Genomic DNA, 21,254 nt, shown 5'->3' on the forward strand with positions numbered 1-21,254 from the left:
GCCATACTTTCCCAGCAATGGTTACTATATTATCGGAACATCTGGTTGGTGCCTATATTTCTTTTGGCCGCACTTGTTCCATCTGCCATGGTAGCGGCGGTATATATGACTCGTCCATGACTATTTTAGCTTGGCTGTCGGGTATCCTAGATTAACTACTTGAGTTTTGGTTCTGATAGTAATGTTTTGGATTCTGTTTTGCAGGTTGCTTACTTAGCTCCATATTTCTCTGTGCGACCTGGAGTTTTTCTATAGGCCCTGCGGCGAGAGGTCTGGTATCCGTCTGGTCTGGAGGTATCCGTCGTAACCAGAAGGATACACTTTTCTTTTAGCTTTAAGATCTTTAATCTTAGTCTTCAGCAATTGTGGTATCTTTGACAGGAGCCACCATTAAGCTTTCCAAATGCTACACCCAGAATTTTCGCCCCATTTCTGCCTTAAGTGAATTCTGATCTAGTTTAATTAATTATACCAAATTTATATATATCTGCACTAGTATGAGAGGTTTACCTTCTAAGAACGTGGAATTAGAGGAATAATTTCTGGTTTTCTACATATTCATTTAGAACCCAATCATAAGTCATGTGTTAAATTTTTCAGGAATATGTTGCATATCTGCAGATTTACTTATGTTAACTATATCATCAAGCAATTTTAACTTTGTTATTAATTTGATATTACAGTTCATAGTATACTCTACATAGCATGTATTTATACAGAGATACAGTCATAGATCATATCTGTATGAATGTGCCAAGTGTGCATACAACATGAAAGCACTTGACCTTAACAGTAAATTTTATTGTACTGCAAAAGGCTAAATAGATGTAAATCATTAAAAAATAATGCCTATATTCCTACAATTAATAGATCATACAATATAAAAATGCATACTTATTTATTGTTTTTACTCAATCTAATATGAATAAAGGCTTGTCTTATACAGTAAAGTGCACCAGGTAGGTCATTGGTTTCTTTTAATCTCCTTTGTACTTCTTTAAATATAGGTACTTTAGGGGTAATACTAATTACTGAAACAAAAAAAATCAATATTAATAGAAACAATAAAAAAGTTTCTTTTAGAAGATACTACACATAATGAATAGGTAATATAAAAAACTTATCATGATACTTTGTTAGTTGTTTTTGCCTAAAAGTAAATGCTTAAATTTAGTACAGAAGTTATTAAGCACACTGTGCTTTCTACATGTAAATAAGGTATTAATTACTAATAAAAAGAATTTAATGGAATCTTATTTATCTACCTTAAGGTAGCTGTAGTGAATAAAAACTGGTAAACCAGTACATGAAGTTTAACATAAGCATGGTGAAGCCAGAAATTATTTATATGTACTTATGTTATGCTTGTTTCATACTTACAATCATATTTACCCAAATTACAGTCTCGTGATAAACTTAGGGAATAATGATCAGAATCCTTTTTGTATTCAGTAAAGAACTGTATAAAAATTGCTTGCTTTTCATTGCTTCTTGATTCAATGGTATAATACATTTTTAAATATTTTTTATAATATTTCTTAGCCATCAAAAATGCTTCATGTGTTTCCTTTATTTCTTGAGAGAGAAGTTTCTGATCTGCGAGTATTATAAACATTTTTTAAATTAAATGTTATAGTAATAACATAGGGTATTGGTATGGTAATATTAAAACTGCAGTAAATTAGATAAGAGAGAAGTATGATCGGAGTACAAAGACTGGACCGGGTAAAGAACAGTGATCTTAGGTTGAGGACGAAAGTAACAGATATATTGTCAAAAATAGACCAGCAGAAGTGGTGATGGACTGGCCACATGATGCGAGATACTAGGGAAAAATGGAGTAGAAAAATAACAGAGTAATATCCTAGAGAAGGAAAGAGAAAGAGGGGAAGGCAGATGATGAAATGGGAAGATGAGTTGAAGTCAACTGTGGGCCCAAAATGAAGAAGTGTTGCACAGGATAGGAGTCAATGGAAGTCGATGGAGGAGGCCTATGACAAAAGGCACACTGAACTTAGAGACATATTATAAAAAAAAGAAAAGAATTTGTATACTATAGTTAAAAATATATATATATATATTTGTAAATTTCAGAATAAATGGCTTATTATAAATAAGATAAATTATCATTGTAGCTGTCCCTTAATTCCTAAATGGCTCTTTAGAAATTAAGGGACAGCAATAATCTCTCTAAATACATACACATACATAGTATTGTGCTCAAAGAAGCATTGAAACTATATTTTATTGAGGCTATCCATTCATCCAAGTCACGCTAAGAATAATGTAGGTACCTAGTATATATTCTAAGAAACATTAGTACCTTGTTTACAATGTTCATAACGTGACTGCCGCTGTGCAATATCTTCCAATTTAACATCAATGTCTTGTCGGAGCTGTTTATTTTTATCTATGAGATTTTTAAGTTCATCGCCGTCGTGATTTTGTGTATTAATGAAATTGTAATTTATGTTTTGAGGTTTAAAGCCATCCTCCAACAACTTCACGACACGCTCATTGACATTATCAACTTTCACTTGAAACTCATGAAAGCTTTCGTTCTCGACACTATGTAAATCAAACTGAAAATCCCAATTATCCTCTATTACACTCATTATGGAGAAACTTAATAAATCGGTCCGACGCTTTACAACTGTCTAATATTGAAATACAAAGGTCTTTCTTGCACAACAGTTCTCAAATTACATGAATCGAGTTCTATAAAATTATTATGAAGAATTTAATCATAACAAAATGAGCAACGACTGAATTCAAATTTAAAAACTGGTTCCGTTGACATTACTTGACATAGTAGGGTTGTCCACAGAATACATGTACGTATTTTAAATAGAGATTGAAAACCGGGCCCGGCGCGGCCGGGCCGGTTGCCCTTTTAGACATCCACCGGACCTGGCCGTTCCTACCGGGCCGGCTAGGTAAGAAATCTGCGGCACGGAAGCCCCAACTTATAAAAAATTGGCATGGCAAGCGCTGCGAACCGTGATGTTTCCGTTCTGACGCGCTACTGGCCGCTCTCCATTCCTCCCGCGCACCACAATCACGGAAATTTCATAGTTACACATTCAGTCACGGAACAAGTTTAGACTAAATCCAGACATTTCATCCGCGCGTGGAAGATTATTTCTATCCTAAACTTAATTACTAAATACTAATGTTTTCTTAAACTTAATTAGTAACACTAATGTTACTATTCCGTTCATAAATGAACTAACTAATATATATAATCTATATTAAAAACTCAAAAAAAAACTAAACAAAGTGATTTTGAGAGTTTGAAACTGAATGTTGCCGGAGTCGGCCGAGTCGAAAAACATACCGGGTTGCAATCTCTAATTTTTAACTTTACAGCCATACACACTAGCCTAGAAGAAATCCGTAGACAGGGTAAAACTCTTGTATTAACTATTTAAAATATTTCTTACGTATCTACGTACTTACGTACATGAGATTTTTTAACTTTGAAGTAACTGCGTATGTCCAAATTTGAGTACTATACGGTTTATATACGATAGATTGATAAAACTTTATTTGCGTTAAAGGACATTTACAAGTTACAATAATAAAAATAAAAAGATGTAAAGTTAGTGTATCTACATTGGTCAGTTAACAATATACAGTATAGGCAGATAAAACGTATGCATAGTGTGAGTGCACTGCCGTTGCTCGACATACGCGAGTATCATTTTCATCCGGTTTCCATAAGCGGTAGGTATTTAGTATTTATCTATTTCTAGTATATAGGCGTTAAGTAATATTCTATAGAAACTATTTTGAGTTAAAAAGTTTATTTAACTTATATCAACGATATTTCTGGGTATATTTGATTAAATATCTAAAAATCTTCATTTTTTATCACTTTACATCCTTAGGTTTATTTACTCTACTGATGAGTCTGTCAGTGAATTATTAGCCATCAATGTCATATCTTCAACTCTAGATGAATTGTCATTTATCTATATCTATTAGTGTATGACTTATTTTTATTGCTTATATTTAATCAAAAATTACCTTCAATTATTAAATACTGCAAGTTTTAGTATTAAAACTATTTTGCTATGAGGAAAACAAGCTCTCTCATAATAAAATTTATATATTTTATTTGACTACTACACCATGGAAGAATAAAAGAAGAATAGGACGTCATTATATGAGACTGCTAATAATTTTAGGTATAGTTTTCTAGTATATTTAAATAAGGTATTTTTACATAATGCAATGAAAATAGTAATAAATCATTCCAAACATTTATTTATTACAGGTTCTGAAAAGTATTTACGGGAGCTGGTTAACGAATCGCTTTTTAATCATTATGTTTTATAGCATTTACAATGAAAAACTAACTACAACAACTAAGGGTGTTCGTGTAATTGATAAGAATTTTATGTCTATCGAGATCTTTGTGCATATTTTGTCCAATGGGCCATTGTCTAAGCTGTTTCAAGAATCAAGCTAATGCTGAAGATACGACATCTCAAAGGAAAAAAGATGGTATATTAAACTTTTCTTTATTATAAAAAAAATACACTATTCATGAAATCAAATTGAAATAGCCAACTACCAAGTGCCAGAGAGAACTGAAATCCATTGGTTTCTCTTGCTTTATTCATGCATATATGTTTGTGTCATTAATCAGCTTACTATCTTTATTATTGTAGCTCTGACCTGTATTTTTCTGCATTTAGATTATATATGTTTTATAAATCAGACATTCTTTTACATTTCATACCTACACACATGTACCATGCCCCTCCTGTCATTTTTACACCAATACTTTCAAAGGAACTTATGAACCTCTGTGACAAATGTATCCCACCCCACACATTTCAAGTATATTTATTTTACTTTAGATCTTTTATGTTAGTTTTTGTGATTTCTATATATGTGAATAAAATTTCTTTTCATTAATTTCAGAGATGACAGAAATTGTCACTACAAACCAAGTGCCTGCTGTCATGGTGTCAGATTATCTTCAAGAAGAACCACTTCTTCAAGATAATGAAAATAGTGTAACTTGCTATAGAAATAATACCAGTTTACAAAATACTAGTACAGCAACTTCTTTTGGAGAGCCCTGTGCTATGGAAGTAATTAGTTTGCATAAAACACAGATAACTTGTGAAAAAACTCCTAAATTATTTTATCAAAAATTACCATCAATGCCACGTACAATGCCTTCACTGGGTTCCAGTGATCCAAGAATATCTGAGACAAAAATAAATCAATTATTTGACCAATACAAAGATTCACTAGAAGATACAATTTTAGCAGAAGGTATAGAGAATCTATGTAATGATTTGCAATTGAATCCTGATGATTTTAAGGTTTTAGTACTTGCTTGGAAGTTAAATGCTAGTCAAATGTGTCGATTTACTAAGTCTGAATTTGTACAAGGGCTGAAGGATATGAAAACTGATTCTATCAAAGGAATACAACAAAAATTGAATGAAATAACTAGTGAATTGAAAACAGATTCTGAGCATTTCAAAGATTTATACAGGTTCACATTTAAATTTGGACTTGATGTTAGTACAGGCCAACGCATACTACCAACAGACATTGCCATTGTCCTATGGCGTCTAGTATTTACCAATAATGAACCTCCTATACTAGATAGATGGTTGAGGTATCTAGAGAAAAACAATCACATTAGAGGTATTCCAAAAGATACATGGTATATGTTTTTGAACTTTTGTGAGTTTGTAGGTAATGATCTCAGTACCTATGATGATACAGAGGCTTGGCCTAGCCTTTTTGATGATTTTGTGGAATATGAAAATGATCAAATGAATCAGAATGTAACAAAAAACGATATAAAGATGCAAGATTAATATTCTATGTATGCCAAATTTTACTATTTAGGTACTTAAATAAGATATTGAGACTGATAATCCATTAAAAATACGTCATAATATGGTTACTCTAGTAGCATGATGTGGCCCTAAGAGTAAGATAATGGATGTTTTAATATTGAAACGAGCAGGAAGAATGTGGATGTAGTGTATGTAGGTGTACTAATGAGATTCAAAATAATTTTAATGTACATAACATTATCTATATGTGGTATAAATTAATTGCAGAAGTATTGTACTTTTGTGTTTAGTTTTAGTTTTAACAATAAACATTCCAGGAATGGAATTAGCCAAAATCTGTATATAATAATTCTAAATACCTGTGCAAAAATTGCTTGAAATATTAAATTATAATCTAATGGTCTACTATCTATACCATGTATTTTTCAGTTATTTTCTTGCCACCATCATTTAGATATTGTATCAACTGAAAATTGTTTAAACAGAAAAATATACATTCAATTTGGTTCGGATGAATCCTTTAATTTACTACGGTACATTAAAATCGAAATCATACATAAAGAGTTATGATTTATAATGCAAAATGGATGTTATTAAAAATTAAGTTACACTTAATATTATGTGGATTGATTTTTTTAAACTAGTAATTGTAAATAGCTCAACAGACAGTTTGGAACAGCAAACTTTCACAATAAATGACAATTTCTTATCACTTTTATTATTTTTGCTGCACAGCAAATTAACTTTTTTTATTAAATAAATAGGACAGAGCAACTACTAATATATTGGGGCAACTGAATTGTCAGTAATGGGGTCTAATAATCCATTGCTAACAATATACCATGTTGCGTACACCTCCATCCCTGGTAACCATTGTTTTAACTTCTTCATGAATCCACCACGATAACTGATAACTGAAGTCAAGGTCAATTACCTTGACTTCATGCTCATCCTGTCATCTTTCACTGGTGCCACTCCAGCGTATAGTGTTAACGTTGGCGGGTTTGGCACCATTACGTTATCACCTAATAAACTTAAAAAAAAATCTATGACGAAATTTGTTATATTAACTAAAATATCCCGTATATAGTAAAAAAATATAAATATAAACTTTTATCTTTGGTCCTATTTTAATAGATTTTTAATTTTTCCTATAGAATGTACATGTATTAGACATATATGTATATTAGGTAGGAAATTTTTAATAATATGTCTTATTGATAGAATCGAAAGTCGAGTGGTTTAGCACATCACTTTAATTCCGATGGTCACGGGTTCAATTCCTTAATGGACCTTCCTTGTACTTGGTTTGTTCTTAAAATGTGCAAATTGTTGTGTAAGAGATTACTGCAAATTTTAGCGTATTAGCTGGTCTGTTGAAGTTTCGATTGTACTAATTAAAACTTGAGAACACTACCTTTCGTATTCAGGAGCGAGCTTCGCGGTTTGAGTTCGCAGTACTTTTCTTTATTTTTTATACTACTATAGTGGCAAATAAGCATAAAGCCTATGATTATAAAGCTATAATTACACCTACAGTTAGATAATAGGGCGACGTATCGAGTTGTGATCGAGTATTGTCTAGTATAGAAATAAATACGGCTTATTAAGCAATTTGTCAGGTTTCCACAGATCGACCAGTCTGTGTTAAACCATGGACTGATTCGTTTTTATATGAAAGTAGGAAAAAAATGTCTAAACAGATAATTAAGTATAATTGTGGAAAGCTTTCTTTTATAAAAATTGGCAAGGCGTAATTTGATCTGCATTTGTTTAACAAAAAAAATGGTGTAGCAGTTTAGTCCTGGTAGCACTATGTCATAAATTGTTACGATATTTAATTATCAGACGATACATGTAAGTTATTTGGTTTCAATAAATGATAAATACAAGTTTCAATATTTACGAATGATTAGGTAATCGGGGTACCTAATCTGTTCACCTGTTGACAGGAGACAGACTTAGACATGATCTCTATCGATCCATTCCCAATTCGTGATCGACTACTTACAGCATTTTATGCATGCACGTAGCTAATTGCTGCACACAGATGGGTAGGTAAATCATATATACAATAGTATTAATAAAATTTTATTTTAAACAAAATAATATAGTTGCAGCCTGCCAGTGGTCGCTCGGTGTTGAGGCGCGGCGGTCGCGAGGCGGGCGAGCATATCGCAACTTCACAAGGCACTGCCGCGCGGGGCCCGCCTCGCGCCCTATTCTTTACGTACTCCTTTCTACTGCAAGCGTCTCGACAAAATAAAACTATAGCACGAAGTGGGACCTACTCAGGGGCCACGCGCGCCTCGCATCATCTCCACTGATATACACAAAATATGATAATAATATACAATCATCTCTAGACGTAAATCTGATTATATTAAAAAAGCTGAAAATTTATAAATCCATAATATACATTTATTATAACAATTCGGATGTTGAGCCGAAGTTATAAGAATCATCTGTCTTCATAAAAACCACCGTTACATTCTGCGCAACTTTCCATAAGTACTCTTCCCTACGTTAATACTTGATGCATGAGTAACAAAGCTAATATTGAAGGTATGTTGTGTAATGACCGCTATAGCGACAGTTTACATTCCGAGGCCGTCCCACTATGGGGTATGGTCATAATAATAATATAATCATAAATTATGAGTAAATAAAATACCAACGTTTCAGTGTTCCTCAATTATTCACATTTCAATGCCGTTCACATTTCCTTTTTACTATCGTAATATAGAAACACTCTTTCGTCAGTCGATAGAATTGGTCACTAAAGCAATAAATTATAAACTAAGCATAATTAGATACAGAAAGTATTGCAGACAATAAAAGAATTAACATTAAAAACATATACCACCGAAACAACTGTTGATCTAAGCAAATAAAATATGACTTTAGTCAGAGACTAATCACAAACATTTTTATAAACATGTGTACTGTATACGAAACTACTAAAAATAAAAACATAATTTTGCATTTAATATAGGAAACAGTACTATTAATCGTTATAACCATATTATTATAAACACTAGCAATCTGTTACGTGGGTCACCAACTCGGACGTCAGAGGAATGGTAATGGCAATAAAAATTTAAATGGTGGCTTAGGCTTGGATTCCTCAATAACGCCAAGTTGTTGATCTTCGCATCAAATTAGTACATGAGAGCCTTGTCCATCGCACAACGTCGTCGTCCAGTAAAATATAACAAAGGTATTAATAACGTATTATTAAGATTTCCTGATTAATCGTAATCCGCAAGTTTTCATATATAAATTTATTAAATGAATTAACAGTACAATTATTATTCTGGAACTCTACATGACTATCTGTATATAAAATTTTCCTAGTGAGATGTAAAAATTATCCAACACAGTCATAATTTCAATGATTTGTTTCATTAAAAATATGAATTTGAAGGAAAGCAACAGTAAAATAGTTTAAAATAGTTACTGTACAATCTAGTTATCTAATATTATATTAGTTTGCTCCTTAAATTGCTTCATATAAAATTACAACATAATTTCTGCTGTACTTATAAGATATGGGATGGGAATGTATGTATATATGTCATATAGAGTTCCCACATAGGCAATATATTGTATGGCAGTAGTTGTAGAATATTAATTTACTTTGATCAGGCCCAGCTGTGCTTCTTCACTAACAGGCAAAATATACATTTTCTTATTTGGAAATGATGAAGCAATAATACACTCGAGCTCTCACTTGGTACAGATCCCAAAAATCAGGATTACATTTTACATGCATATCTGTTGATATAGGTTTTGGAAAGGCCTATCCTAGCTAAATTACAAATTGTAGTGCCAATTTACTCAATCACTTTTAGGACTTTACCGATCGCAATAGTTTTATCTGAAACAAAAAAAAAATTGTATTTGGCTGTAAATTATATCTATGCTTTAGTCTAGAAATTATTCAGTCACATAATGGAATCACAAACTTACTTTCGTCTCTTAGTGTGAATCTGCCCATTTGGGCAAACTTCTTAAATGGTTCTAAACAAATGACTCCTGCACATTCTATCCTCATGATGGCCACTTGGTCCTGTTTGACGAAGCGCGGCCTCGTCTTTGACTTATCGCCCGTTTTCTTATCAACCAAACAAATTAGCGCCTGTGGATGTAAAGTCAATCGCCAATTAATTATTTATGAATCTAAATCACATTTCTAATCCTTTTAATTTGTAGGAATTAATAAAGAGTTAGTATAATTACCTTCACAGTAACTTCTTCAGCTGCACAATGTATGTGCATAACAGCAGAGTAACCAGCGCAGATAATGGACTTGTGCTCCAAAATTACAACTTGAGCATCAAAAACCTGTAAAAGGAAATAAATTACATATCATAGCTGGATATTAACACCTTAGAAAAATAGTCGACAAGTCGAGTCATGAAGAAACATATAGAGAAATTTCCTATTCAGATTATACTTATCAAGAATAATAAAACAACTGCTATATAACGATAAACACTAAACAAAATAAAAAAATCTTTGCTATTATTATTATTATTATTTACAATTTGAAGTATTTAGATAGAATCTATGAACAAAATCATTAAGGCCCATTAAGTTTACGACACTAGGCTGCAGACTGTCTCAACTAACAATTTAATCAAAGTAATCTATTTTCTAATCTAATGCACTTATTCCATCACCTTGAATATGCTAAAACTAAACTTACTCTTCCAGTGGTGATAGGTTCAGCAATATCACATAGAACAAAACCAGGAGATACATCTTCCTCTTCAATTCCTTTGAGTTTTACTTTGACATTTTCACCAGGACCAATAGATGTCACTTCAATGTCATCAGACCATAACTGGTCTACATTAACTTGTACCTATAAAATATAATAAATTAATGAAAACAATTCATCAATTACACAATTCTTACTAACATATTCTAATTTTCTGTTATTTTTTTGTGTGTGCATATTTTTATACATTATTATATTAATTCTAAAATTGTAACAATAATTAAATTAAAATAATAATTATTTATTTACATGAATAAATTCTATAAAAACTATATGCTAATAACAATTTCGCCAAATACAATTTAAAAGCATTCTTACTCAATAATTACATATCCCCAGACAATTTATTGTGTAATGAGTTGACAGTTTCCATGTTCTAGCGGTCTACGCACGATTCTAACATTTTTATTCAAGAGTATGACTGTTTTTATAGACCTGAGTATATTTAGGTGCATTATGTATGCATTTACAAAAATAAGGTATGTAAATATTTGTATCAATTGTCTAGTACCCATAAACGAGGGTGCATAGCTTGAGTCTAGCAGCACTTTGTGAATTGCCCTGTGTTACTATTATTATTTGGTCCATCTAGTATAAATGAATAAAATTACATAGGAAATATACATAAGGATTTTTTAAACCTACAACTTACAAATTGGTTAAATAACTAATAATAGAAGATGTCACAAGAGCTCTTTCTTTTTAGTAGAATTTTACTGACAAACATGTAAACTAAAAAGTAATTTGTCAAATTTACTTACCCTGTTAGGCATAAGGAATAATGTGCTGCCTTTTCGTGTTGTACCCGCTTCAACTTTGCCCATAAGGACCGTGCCCATATCTTTGTATTTATCAACTACTGGCATAATAAAGGGACCGTCCATTTTACGGTTCAGCGACGGTAACTCATCGATAAGCTGGATAAAAGAGGGACCTCGATACCAGGGACATATTTCCTCAGTTACCTAAATAATATTGAAATGTTAAAAAATTAAGAAACTAACAAAACAATTTGTTCTGAAAAATACAGTTCTGTTACCTATAAAAAATGTGAAATTTTATTTAATATCACAATAATGTATGAACTATATATATATATACATATATTTGTATATATATATATTTTCTTTCCACAGACATAAAATCTGTGTTCTTATTATGTTAACCTTTTACATTTCTGTTTGACTTGAATAAATCAGTAAATCTGTTTTGGTCAGGCCCCAATAAACAATTTTATGGATGTCAATATATTAATACAAAAGTAAAATAATAATAAAAAATTACCAAAATTAATTGTTGAATATATTTAACATTGTACATTCTATTACAATGTTGACTTACGATCGCAATGCAAGTTATTTTGATGAATTCTGACACTAAGATATTCAGTATTTTATAGAACATTTTTTTACATTCTTTAAACTGCTATATCCATATGGCTATGACAGCAAAGTAATGAGTAGGGCTCGGAATAGGTAGTGCAATTTTATGTACTTGCAGCAAGAAAGTCAACGAAAGTATGACATGGATAAGACCTAATATTTGTTTGATTTATGGGAACTTAAATCATGCAATGCAATGCAATTTATATAATTACAAAATCATGAAAATTACACTTATTGTTTATTTAGGTTTAAGTTTATAGGAGTGAGTAGAAGTAAAAAAACATGTTCAGATATATATAGCAATTTAAAAGATAAATTAGGGTGCAGTAGAGATGAAAATATATTATTTTGTAAGTTCAATATAAAATTTACAAACTATGAAAATAGTACGTTATAGGCATATCCATACTATTGATGTCACAAAATCGCAAGTACATATAATTGCACTACCTATTCCGATCCCTAGTAATGAGCAAAGGCTAGTAAGTAATATTTACCTTTGTCCATTACAACTTATACTCACTTTTTCCAATAAGCCTTGTCCGGTTTGACCAGAAACAGGTAAGAAAGACAGATCCTTCGCTGGATTAAAGCCCAACTTTTTGAGGTATGGCAGGATTTTGTCTCGACATTCATTGTATCTGAACAATAAAAAATATTATTGACATAAAAGTCTGTAATTCATGCATTCTTATGTAAATTGTTATAATAGCAGTCAAAATAGAGAAGTATTATGACACCTTTCACTTTTGGAGTAATTAAGTAATATTCAAGAGGTGTACTTAAAAAGATTTATCTGGAAAGCCTTCTATTAGAAATGTGCTAAGTTCCAGAAATAAAAGGGAATCCTTATCTTGTATTGAAATATATTTAATATTTTTTTAATTGGAGCAGTATAAGAATACAGCTTGAAGGTACATAAAGAAAACTTAATAATAAAGTTAACTTTCAAATTAACTTAAAGATTATAAATATTCTAATCAAGTATACTGCATTGAATTGTGAAGGTATAAATACCGCTTACAGTTTAAAGAATGGTTAGTGAATTATAATACAGAATCTAATTTATCATTTAATTAGCATGTAATCAACAGCCAAGGTAAGTAAGTTCCCAAATGATGTAATACAATTATCTTAGTTTATACAGGGTTATCTGACGAGTGATCGGAAGTTTGTACAAGAGTGATAATATGTGATAGTCACCTTTTTTCGTCCCAGTTGACAGTAGGGTCATCCATCTTATTCACAAGTGCCACTAAGTGTTTCACGCCCGCTGTTTTAGCCAACATAGCATGTTCACGAGTTTGCCCTCCTCTATCGAAACCAGTTTCGAATTCACCTTTACGCGCAGATATGACCTGAAATTGATATATTTATTTCTATATAACAAGTTTTATTTTATTTATAAAAATCATTGATCGAGAACACACAATATTTTAAAGTAAAAAAATCTAAAGTACTTATTGGATTTGGTGAGCAAGTCCGAATCACTACTTATTTATTTTTTAACGGTACAGAAAACATGACATTTTTTAATAAGAACTATACAAAAAAATGGTTTTAGAATCTACACTTTAATTTTTAATAACATACTATATTCATTGTATAGACTTTTGCTATAAATTCTAAGGCTATATGGATTCCTTTCTTTCCTACTGCATGATTTATTTAATGATACTTATTACTTTATAATTAACGTTTGATAATTTTGGTCTTGAATAATTGATATGTCATATTTTTACGTATCAATTATTCAAGACAATGCGCGATTTTAAATAAACATTTTAGTTTTCATACTAACTCAATAGCTAAAAGTTATTGAGTTACTATAGTTTATAATTAAACATGAATATATCAAGTGGATATATTAATTATAGATCGGTTTTTCATTGTCATGTAGCCAATGTCTAAATTTTTATCTGACAATGAGGATGACAAATTATTTTCTAGGTGGTCATTACGGAAAAATATTTTCATAGTAAGTTAATTATAATAATAAAAAATAGTATACCAAGACGGCAAGATCAGCCTGCGCTGCCCCTCCAATCATGTTAGGTACAAAACTCTTGTGCCCAGGTGCATCAAGAATTGTGAAATGCTTCTTCTCAGTCTCGAAATATGCTCTCCCCACTTCCACTGTTTTTCCTTTGTCACGTTCTATACAAATTTAAGCATGATATTATAAACAAAAATTTATTTGTAAATTCTTTTATGTATTTAGTAGCTATTTATAAGAAATATCAAAACATTGTTAGTTTACAACTCTCTAGAAAATGTAAAATAAATATTTCTATAGGGCATCAGTATCATCATCTCCTTATTTGGGATTAAAATACACATACTGAACCAATTGGATTAGCAGAGAGGGGATTACTAGTAATATACTCAGGTTAACCAGAATATATAGTACTCCCTTAAACCATCATGGTTAGTTCCTGATGAAGATACAATATACCAACCTTATGTTGGTACAATCATCTTACCTTCTTGATTGGTGTCAAGTGCCCATGATAGGTACCAGGATTCCCTGGACTTCTCTCGTGCCTCCCTTTCATATTTGTCTAGTGTTCTTTTGTCAACCATCCCTGTCAGAGACATAATTTGTCCACCAATAGTAGATTTTCCAGCATCTAAAATAAAATATTGTTCATATGAATCATGTTAAATACAATTATAAAACTGTATGACTGTATGTGCCTGACATATTATTATAAATAGACGGAATATGGTTTATTTGCATAATAGAATGATAGAAGATAGGTACAATTAATTAATAAAACATAAACATATATGTTTAAATAATGCTGCCTTATTGCTAAAAGCTATTTTTTCAAAACAACCTTAGGGTTACAGATGTGCGCAATGTATTATAATTTGGTATTTTATATATACCCGGTTAACTCACAAGGATGCAATAAGGAATGAGTGAGTCATGAACTGAGTCTATGTTGAGGAAATATTATTTGTAATTAGAGCTGAACCTAATTTCTACTATGTTATATGTTAAGACCAGAGATATTACATTAATAATGTGACTTTCATATGCATGCCATCTATCTCAATATATTAAATCAATTATTATATATGTACATTATTGAGTAAACTTCACTGATTTGGTCTGACTGGAAAGTATTTAGATTGGTTCATAAAGCCTTTTATGTTTAGGTATATTTCCAGGAAAAATATAATTTTACATAAACATGAAAATGAAGACTGCTGAGTGACACTCTTCTTACTGGTATTATAAGGATTAAGTTATTATAGTTATAGTAGAAATTAGCCTACCCTTATTTATATTTGTTTGCTCTCAATCTACTTAGAACTCCAATATTGTATTGTTCTATAAAGCACCTATAAAATATGTATTTAAATGAACTCACCAACATGTCCAATAAAAACCACATTCACATGTTCTTTTTTACTTCTTGTATCTTCTACTCGAGGTGGTTTTTTCTTTGGGATTTTTTTTGCTGTTTCACCATCATCCTTTAAAATAAGTAACAGAAAAAGTTTTACATTATGATCAAAGAATCAATAACAATTTTATAGCAAACATATATTAGCCATGGAATCTTTTGGCCATACTTGGTACATTGGTAAATGGAAATATAAACATTGTTCATTAAACATATGATAGTTATGGTAGTGCTGGAAAAACAGTAAAAATTAATGACGTCAATTGTGAATCTGCATTTGTTTTGAGGCTACTGTGTAACAATTCATTAGCATAAAATATATTGGTTAGCTATATGAAGGTTGTTAAATTGTATTCTTATTCAATCTCAAGAGGTTTTCAAATTTATATTTAGATACTCAAAAATTAGTAATAATACACCATAATGACTCATCATCATCTAAGAGAATTATTTAATTATTTGAAACATATCTTATTCTGGATATATCATTTTAGACTTGTAACTGTGGTATAATGAACACAGAGTAGTTGATATTAGTTCATGGTAAACAGTAATCAAATGTGAATTGTTTTGCTACCCATAAAAGCAACACTAAAAACTGGCTTTATTTATAATACTATAATACTTATTAGAATTATACATTTCTATGATAAATAAAATTAAAACAATAATTAAAACTTATCTGACAAATCAACAAATAAGAGCTTTTGCTTCATATGTTTCATAATGTTAGGTAACATTACCTGTTGTTCCCCATCTTCTTCGTCTGCCTCATTGTTATCTTCAGGAGTGAGTAATGCATCATCAGCCTCTGCTTCCCAACTATCGGCAGTAGGCGAGACGTCTGATGGGATGGGAAGTGCTGCAGCTGTGGGTGCAGCAGCAGGTGGCACGGGCGGTGGTTCTTCTACTCGTGGGGAAGCGGACGCTGCACGACCGTCGCCGCTTTCAGCGCCGCCGTCTCCACAACCTGTTGCCACAGCATAGTATTATATACAATGTTCAATGAAACATTAAATATAAATAATTAAAAAATAAACTATGTATGCCCTGTGTCTAATATATGTATAAAGTCTTGGCTTACAGTATCATGTCTCTTGTTATAACCAGTTTTTAAGAAATTGTCCTGTCGTAGTCACTACGTAAAGGAAAATCATAAGATATAGATTATTGATTTCTCATGTAAAATCTGAAAAATGAACATATGTTAAAATTTTTATTCTTAGTTTTCAATAGGTTTGCAATTCATATTATCTTTTTAATTAATAGACACATACTATATGTAGTTTCTATATTAATCAAAATATTTTAGAGATAAGTTTGAATTGCTTTGAACAAACTTGATTATAGACAAAGTGAGTAAAGCCACCTTTGCTCACTTTGTCTATAATGTTTGTTACTGTATTTCATACTACAATAAAGAGTTTTAGTGCGAACACACATGATTTGTCATAATTGTTACCACATGGATTCAACATATTTGATAGGTTAAACTGTAATATTATTCAGTATTCAGTTACTATTTGGTATTCAGCTGCATTTAATATATTCAGCTGAATATAGAAAACTGAGTAGAAAGTAAGTTGTCAAATACAACATTGTAATTGATAGAAAGTAACTTTGTAATCCAATAAAAAGATGTTATTTGTGCCTCCTAACTGTACTGAACACAATACTTTTTCTGTACTTGCATTTAATTTTAATAATTAAAAAACATATTTCTCCCTTATTAAGAATACATCCAACGGGTTTATTTTACTCTACATACAATATTAAATTAGTGAAAGTTTGGTCAATATGTACTTAAACTTAAAAATAAGAAATATTATAATCAACACAGTAAAAACAGACAGCTTTATTATGTTTTTTAAATAAATAAAGGTAAAATAAAGCTAAATACAAGATAACTGATATGATAAAAGAATTAACGGGAGGAAATTTTTAGAACAAACTTCTGCTATATATATTAAATAATACACATACGTTGAATAATTAGGCATTTAGGAGATTAAAAATGAACAAATTATAAAGAGAAAGTAACAAAAGAAATAGTGAATAACAAGTAGGCAGTGTCCGCCGCGTGTCTCGACCTAACCCGTTAGAACTGGATACGAAAAATATTCTTAGATTTTTGACTTCAACGTAAATAATGTTAATATAATAGCCGACCCAAAATAGACTTTAATATATGGTCAAGGAATATGAACTCAATTCCCGCAGCAACATTGCAGATCTAAATGACAAGACAGAACTTACCATTTATGACAGGGCATTCAGTAGAGTTTGTGGAATCGCTTTCAGATTTTTGTGGTGTTGTGGGGGATTCAGTATTGTCGTCAGCACGAGATGGCATACAAAAAGAAGGCACAAATTCAACCGCGTTGACATTCAACGTGGAGAGTTTAGCAGACACATCATTAGAATCTTTTGCACCTTGTTCACTTATAAGATCCGCTTGACTTTCCCAAGAGTCCGGAGCACCGTTATTGGACATTTTTAATAACAGACAATATACATTTAATAAATAAGTCTTCTTTTACCAGTTAAATTTAATATTATTCGCGTTAATCGCGTTCTTCTATCGATAGATCCGCGTGTGTCTTTATTCTATACCGGAAGTTCATGGCAATTTGCCAAATAGGTGCTTAGATGTGCTCAATGCAACTATAATATGACACAAAAAAATATATGTGTGTAGTAATTATATTGATAAATTTTATTTTTTACAGCGATATATTTTTAAGAGATAAATCAAATTATTATTTATTTTTAAATAGGTTTTAAAATGATTGTCTACTTCCGGACAATTGAAACATAGAGTTACCATATAGAAATAATTAAATCATTAAGTGAAATGCATAAAGTAACATTACAACAATGGATTTTGTCCTTTTCACACACTACCTGTTAGGAACTGTCAACTAGAAACCCATCTTAACAGTACATACTAAGTGAATAAAATTGCTATGGTAAATAATGACAATTAAATAATTTTATTCAAATAGTCTAAGGATACAACCTACAAATTTACAGTCTCATATTTAAATTGAGAATAGATGCAAGAAAATGACATTCTGTTGCGACAACTGCAACTTTTGATGAAAACAAAGAATGCATTCCATAACTGTTAAACGGAATTTACGGTAGGATATGGCAAGACTTTTATTTTAAAATAAGTAAGAAAGTTTGCAAATGTTTTTCGTAATCGGAAGAAAATATTCAAGTGAAATCAATCAAAAGGTTTAGAGTTTTAGACTATGAAAACTGCAGCTTATCATAAGGAAATTAAGAAGATTTTAATTAAAAAGTTCAGATTTTCTTTGGTAGGCTAGCTCATTACAAACCCAGTAATAAAACAATACATACTCACAAATGTATTTCTATTGGAACAAGATTACATGGTGAACGCTATCACAATTTCAATAATTATTAATATATTTTCTAAACTAAACTATTTACTAAAACTTGTCTAAAAAGTAATTTGTGCTATTTAAAATGAGTCAAAAAATATTTTCTGTAACTCGTTTATGTTTTCTTTAATACCGGTTTTTCATTATTTCCGATTCTCGAGAAACCAGAACGAACGATATTTATACCACTACCGAAAAGAAGTATCTTGAACTATCTTGCCTGATTGTCTGTGATCGAAATTAAAGATGGCGTTTTGTTAATGGGACCTTTTCTTTTGCTGGTGTATAAAATTGAAATTATTGAACTTTATCGCTTGATATTTACTGCTTAACTACTGTTGTTATTAATTCAATTGATATAATAACTCTAAGTGACCGACAAATCGGCGTAAATGGATGTAGTATAATAGTGAACGATTTGTAAAATATAAAGCGTGTCTATTTTGATTCGACTAGCAAATTAATTACTTGTTTCGCGTTAAATAATAACTACAATAATATCGACAAGTGAATGTGCATTGACATGTTACATAAAAATAAGTATTTCTCTATTGGTTCACGGAAATGTCTGTACATTATAAGTTTAAGAGTGCCTTGGATTATGATACTGTCACGTTCGATGGGCTTCATATTTCTGTAGGTGACCTAAAAGCATCTATTTCGCAACAAAAGCGAATTGGAAAAACTTCAGATTTTGACTTACAAATAACAAATGCTCAAACAAAAGAAGGCAAGTATTATTAACGAAATGAGTTCTATGGTATTCCGATTTTCTTACCACTGTAAGACCGACAGACTTCGAAATAGTGTCACTACACTATTTCGAAGTCTGTCGGCGTCAACATTATAGATATTTTTTTTTAAATAGACGTTCGCAATGTATATTATTAGAAAGGCTTTTTTACTCTCTGTTTTTATCTCCCCAAGGATAAAATGGTTTCTCTGTGCCTATACATTTGTTGGCTTTTTGTACAGTACTTTCCAAAAACTCAAATGATTGAAGCCTATATATCTCAAACATATCCAGGCTGGATTTGCAGATTGAGTTCGATCAGTTCTAGAGTGATAAATATGGTACCTATTGATGTTTCAATAACACCATTGAATATTGAAGCATTGTTCAGATTATCAATTGCAATTATTGTGTTTATGTCAACAACAATTTGCTGTACGGGCCTGACCGTTACCATTGGAGATCCTTAAGTTCTCTATATTAGTTACTAGTATTCATATGTCAATATGAAAAGAAAAGAATAGAATAGAAGAATAGAAAATCATTTATTCAAATAAACTTACATTGAAGCACTTTTGAATAGTCATAACATTTTTTTTTAATCTACCGCTCATTCGGAATGCTGTCTCATCACAAGAAGAACAAGCAAGAAACTTGTGTGTTGCTCTTTTAAATAATTTATTCTTACTTAGAATTTAAGTTTTAGTGTGTGAATACAAACCACCGATTAGCACTAATTCAATTAAATACTCAAAAAGAAAAAAAATATTGTTATCTGCTATTGTTATCTGTTTCTAAATTGTTTCTAAGTTTTTTTATGTGTCACTAAGTTTACACACATCTAAAAATGTGGTCATCTTGCATTATTAGATGCAAAAAAAGCAATCAAATACTGTAAAAGCTAATTGGCTGATTGTAGATAGACATGGAGAGGATAGAAAAAATGACTCTAAATACTAAAAATAAAATACAGTTGTTATTGGATTTTGTATGGATAGAATGGTGCCACTGCTTTCATTGGTCTATTTTACTGGTGGTTTTGTACAAAGCTTGGCCCTTGCAATATTAAGTTCCTCAGTAATAAGACAATTATATAAACTATAAATGTCAATGCTTTGTATATGTATGTTTATTTATAAATATTATACCTTTTCCAGTTTATGTGGATGATAACACTTTAATTCCAAAGAACACATCTTTGCTCGTTGCTAGAGTTCCACTTTCTCAGCAGCCAAAAAAACAATGGGAAGGAGCAAATAGTAATTCATCATCATTGCATAAAGATGTGGCTCTTAATAAAGGACTTGCAGATCTTTCGCGCATGGAAGGTAGCGAACAGGATAAAATAAATGCTATGATATCACAATCCACTTTTGACTATGACCCTAGCAAGTAAGATTTGCTTATATGCAATTAAATATTATTCTGCTATTTCCATTATTATATATATAACTTTAAATTTCATATTGTAGTAATAAAGAAGTATTCAGAAATACTGTCAGTTGCTGAACCATTTATTTTTTGTTGATTGATTTTGGTAGTGAGTTATAAGTTATAATTTTATTTTTACAGTTACCAGAAAATTAGAGGACAGAACCAAAGGGGTACAGTGCCAGCAAACTACATTTGTTTTAAGTGTCAGAAACGTGGGCATTGGATTAAAGATTGTCCAGCTGCTAATGCGGTATTTAAA

General features: G+C 31.0%; 4 protein-coding genes across 5 annotated transcripts in view; 2 read left to right on the forward strand and 2 right to left on the reverse strand.

Annotated features, from left to right (window-relative positions):
* Positions 1–300: 300 nt before the first annotated feature.
* LOC131842597 (uncharacterized) lies at positions 301–2,807 on the reverse strand. Its single transcript, XM_059191174.1, has 3 exons — positions 2,324–2,807; positions 1,381–1,596; positions 301–1,031 (listed from the first exon to the last, which is right to left on the reverse strand). Exons 1-3 carry the CDS (start codon positions 2,613–2,615, stop codon positions 895–897), a joined length of 645 nt encoding a protein of 214 aa, XP_059047157.1. The 5' UTR covers positions 2,616–2,807; the 3' UTR covers positions 301–894.
* Positions 2,808–3,967: 1,160 nt separating this feature from the next.
* Positions 3,968–6,465, forward strand: LOC131842578 (DCN1-like protein 3). Its single transcript, XM_059191156.1, has 3 exons — positions 3,968–4,190; positions 4,280–4,509; positions 4,933–6,465. The coding sequence occupies exons 2-3, from the start codon at positions 4,437–4,439 to the stop codon at positions 5,847–5,849; spliced, it is 990 nt and encodes a 329-aa protein (XP_059047139.1). The 5' UTR covers positions 3,968–4,190; positions 4,280–4,436; the 3' UTR covers positions 5,850–6,465.
* Positions 6,466–7,909: 1,444 nt separating this feature from the next.
* LOC131842519 (eukaryotic peptide chain release factor GTP-binding subunit ERF3A) lies at positions 7,910–18,057 on the reverse strand. 2 transcript variants are annotated; one of them, XM_059191077.1, is made up of 12 exons: positions 17,675–18,057; positions 16,162–16,388; positions 15,383–15,488; positions 14,486–14,632; positions 14,014–14,159; positions 13,206–13,360; positions 12,526–12,643; positions 11,379–11,582; positions 10,543–10,701; positions 10,074–10,178; positions 9,804–9,972; positions 7,910–9,711 (listed from the first exon to the last, which is right to left on the reverse strand). In XM_059191077.1, the coding sequence occupies exons 1-12, from the start codon at positions 17,910–17,912 to the stop codon at positions 9,668–9,670; spliced, it is 1,818 nt and encodes a 605-aa protein (XP_059047060.1). In that variant the 5' UTR covers positions 17,913–18,057; the 3' UTR covers positions 7,910–9,667. The 2 variants fall into 2 exon arrangements, with proteins under 2 accessions (XP_059047060.1, XP_059047061.1); XM_059191078.1 differs by having other exon boundaries at positions 17,852–18,056.
* A 988-nt stretch (positions 18,058–19,045) lies between these two features.
* LOC131842480 (E3 ubiquitin-protein ligase RBBP6) overlaps positions 19,046–21,254 on the forward strand; it is a 40,123-nt gene continuing 37,914 nt past the window's right edge. The window contains exons 1-3 of the mRNA XM_059191015.1: positions 19,046–19,558; positions 20,719–20,953; positions 21,134–21,245. Coding sequence (XP_059046998.1) covers positions 19,393–19,558; positions 20,719–20,953; positions 21,134–21,245 — 513 coding nt within the window. The 5' untranslated portion in view covers positions 19,046–19,392. The remainder of the gene's footprint in view (positions 19,559–20,718; positions 20,954–21,133; positions 21,246–21,254) is intronic.

This window comes from Achroia grisella, unplaced genomic scaffold (genome assembly GCF_030625045.1).
Source record: "Achroia grisella isolate CSIRO2021 unplaced genomic scaffold, CSIRO_AGI_Agris_v1 utg241, whole genome shotgun sequence".
In the NCBI taxonomy this organism is placed as follows: Eukaryota; Metazoa; Arthropoda; class Insecta; order Lepidoptera; family Pyralidae; genus Achroia; species Achroia grisella.

Excerpts from the sequence above, each read along its gene's own strand:
- LOC131842597 (XM_059191174.1), bottom strand. The coding sequence starts at position 2,615 with ATGAGTGTAATAGAGGATAATTGGGATTTTCAGTTTGATTTACATAGT. Across the intron at positions 1,597-2,323 it reads TTATGAACATTGTAAACAAG|ATCAGAAACTTCTCTCTCAA; the intron begins GTACTAATGTTT and ends TAATACTCGCAG. Across the intron at positions 1,032-1,380 it reads TAATTTGGGTAAATATGATT|TAATTAGTATTACCCCTAAA; the intron begins GTAAGTATGAAA and ends TTTTTGTTTCAG.
- LOC131842578 (XM_059191156.1), top strand. The coding sequence starts at position 4,437 with ATGGGCCATTGTCTAAGCTGTTTCAAGAATCAAGCTAATGCTGAAGAT. Across the intron at positions 4,510-4,932 it reads ATCTCAAAGGAAAAAAGATG|AGATGACAGAAATTGTCACT; the intron begins GTATATTAAACT and ends CATTAATTTCAG.
- LOC131842519 (XM_059191077.1), bottom strand. The coding sequence starts at position 17,912 with ATGTCCAATAACGGTGCTCCGGACTCTTGGGAAAGTCAAGCGGATCTT. Across the intron at positions 10,179-10,542 it reads AACCTATCACCACTGGAAGA|GTTTTTGATGCTCAAGTTGT; the intron begins GTAAGTTTAGTT and ends TTCCTTTTACAG. Across the intron at positions 9,973-10,073 it reads CTGAAGAAGTTACTGTGAAG|GCGCTAATTTGTTTGGTTGA; the intron begins GTAATTATACTA and ends TTACATCCACAG.